This window comes from Desmodus rotundus, chromosome 4 (genome assembly GCF_022682495.2).
Source record: "Desmodus rotundus isolate HL8 chromosome 4, HLdesRot8A.1, whole genome shotgun sequence".
Lineage (NCBI taxonomy): Eukaryota > Metazoa > Chordata > Mammalia > Chiroptera > Phyllostomidae > Desmodus > Desmodus rotundus.
In genome coordinates this window covers 132,822,122-132,824,686 of record NC_071390.1, presented here as the reverse complement: position 1 = coordinate 132,824,686, position 2,565 = coordinate 132,822,122, and the positions used below count along the sequence as shown (strand labels likewise).

At 43.5% G+C, this 2,565-nt stretch overlaps 1 protein-coding gene across 1 annotated transcript; it reads left to right on the top strand.

Annotated features, from left to right (window-relative positions):
* The first annotated feature begins 435 nt into the window (after positions 1-435).
* On the top strand, positions 436-2,147 carry GK2 (glycerol kinase 2). Its single transcript, XM_024577114.2, has one exon. It carries the CDS (start codon positions 486-488, stop codon positions 2,145-2,147), a length of 1,662 nt encoding a protein of 553 aa, XP_024432882.2. The 5' UTR covers positions 436-485.
* The last annotated feature ends 418 nt before the right edge of the window (positions 2,148-2,565 follow it).

The window sequence follows — 2,565 nt, the reverse complement described above, 5'->3', positions numbered from 1 at the left end:
TTTAAATAAATAAATAAATAAAATGAAAGTTCATTAGAATTCTATATCAGAGAAAACATCTTTAAATATAAAAGGAAATGCTTTCTCATTCAAAAGTGGGAAGAATTCATTTCCAGGTGGCCCGCACTACAAGGAATATTGAGGGAAATCCCACAAACCAGAATGAAAATGGTAACAGAAACGTGAACCCACCTGTAAAATGAAGAGCACTGGTAACAGTAATTATGTGGATAGATACATGATTGGTTTTTTTTTTAAACTCAACGTTTCTTAAAAGATAATTGAGCAGTTGGGGGACTGGGGTCAGGGTAAGGAGAGGTAGCACCAGTTGACGGGCAAAGGTTGCCTCCAGCCGCTTCAGGGTCAGCCCAGGTAGCCACTGCGCCTGCGCAGGCCTTAGGTTCACGAGGCACAGCGAGCCCCTCCCCCCAACAACGCCTCCGTCACCGTGGAAACCGCGCGGCTGTGCCTACTGGACTGGCATCATGGAGGCCACGAAGAAGCCCGTTGTGGAACCGTTGGTGGGGGCAGTGGTCCAGGGGACTAACTCCTCTCGCTTTCTGGTTTTCAACTCCAAAACAGCAGAGCTACTTACTCACCATGAAGTGGAATTAACACAAGAGTTCCCAAAGGAAGGATGGGTGGAACAAGACCCGAAGGAAATTATTCAGTGTGCCTATGAGTGTATAGAGAAAACGTGTGAGAAACTTAACGAACTGAATATTGATCTATCCAACATCAAAGCAATAGGTGTCAGCAATCAGAGGGAAACCACCCTCATCTGGGACAAGTTAACTGGAGAGCCGCTGTACAATGCTGTGGCGTGGCTGGATCTGAGAGCCCAGTCTACCGTTGAGAAACTTAGTAAAAAAATTCCAGGGAACAATAACTTTGTGAAGTCCAAGACAGGCCTTCCACTTAGCACTTACTTCAGTGCGGTGAAACTTCGTTGGATCCTTGACAATGTGAAAGCAGTTCAGAAGGCTGTGGAAGAAGGGAGAGGTCTTTTTGGGACTATTGATTCATGGCTTATCTGGAATCTGACAGGAGGAGTCAATGGAGGTGTCCATTGTACAGATGTAACGAATGCAAGCAGGACGATGCTTTTCAACATTCATTCTTTGGAATGGGACAAAGAGCTCTGTGACTTTTTTGAAATTCCAATGAACATTCTTCCAAAGGTCTGCAGTTCTTCTGAGATCTATGGCAAAATGAAAGTTGGGGCCTTAGATGGTATACCCATATCTGGGTGTTTGGGGGACCAGTCTGCTGCATTAGTGGGACAAATGTGCTTCCAGGAAGGACAAGCCAAAAACACCTATGGAACAGGTTGTTTCTTACTATGTAATACCGGTCGTAAGTGTGTGTTTTCAGACCATGGTCTTCTGACCACAGTGGCTTACAAATTAGGCAGAGATAAGCCTGTGTGCTATGCTCTGGAAGGTTCTGTTGCTATAGCCGGTGCTGTTATTCGCTGGCTAAGAGATAATCTTGGCATTATAGAGACCTCAGAGGAAATTGAAAAACTTGCTAAAGAAGCAGGTACTTCTTACGGCTGCTATTTCATCCCAGCCTTTTCAGGGTTATACGCACCTTATTGGGATCCCAGTGCACGAGGGATCATCTGTGGGCTCACTCAGTTCACCAATAAAAGTCATATTGCTTTTGCTGCATTGGAAGCTGTTTGTTTTCAAACCCGAGAGATTTTAGATGCTATGAACCGTGACTGTGGAATTCCACTCAGTCATTTGCAGGTAGATGGAAAAATGACCAACAACAAAATTCTTATGCAACTACAAGCAGATATTCTGCGTATTCCAGTCATAAAGCCCACTATGCCTGAAACGACTGCCCTGGGAGCCGCCATGGCAGCAGGAGCTGCAGAAGGGGTGGATGTTTGGAGTCTTAAACTGGAGGATTTGTCAGCTGTTGTGATGGAACGGATTGAGCCACGGGTCAAAGCCACAGAAAGTGAAAATCGTTATTCTACATGGAAGAAAGCTACGATGAAGTCAATGGGTTGGGTTACAACTCAGTCTCCTGAAAGTGATGATTCTGCTGCCTTCTCTACTCTGCCCTTGGGATTTTTTATAGTGAGTAGCATGATAATATTAATTGGAGCAAGATACATCTCGGGTATACCGTAATAATATCAAGCATGAGCTTTTTACATAATGAAAGAACTCTGTCCTTTAATGCCATGACAACATCATAGACTCTGCTTTTGTTTATAAACCACTCGCTGCATGATTTTAGAGAACCCTACAAGTAGACCTGTGGCTTGAAGTAAATAAATTGCAGCAAAATCACTGTAGAAACATTTGGTGTGTTTTTTAACATTGAAAGTTAAGGTTGGGTCAGCTACTTTAGGGGTTAACCTTAACCATCCATTGTCATAAAATTCTTCTCTATGCTGTATAGAATATAGAATACTCAGAGTCTTCCTGAATATGTGGAATCTTTCATCAACATTTTCCAGCACTATGGGCAAGGCTTTGGTTCTTTGTGCTACACACACTTGATTAAGAGGTGTAACTAACCTCCAACACTGAGGGACTTGTGATT

What these genes read in the sequence shown, in the direction of transcription:
- GK2 (XM_024577114.2), top strand. Translation starts at nt 486, where the DNA reads ATGGAGGCCACGAAGAAGCCCGTTGTGGAACCGTTGGTGGGGGCAGTG.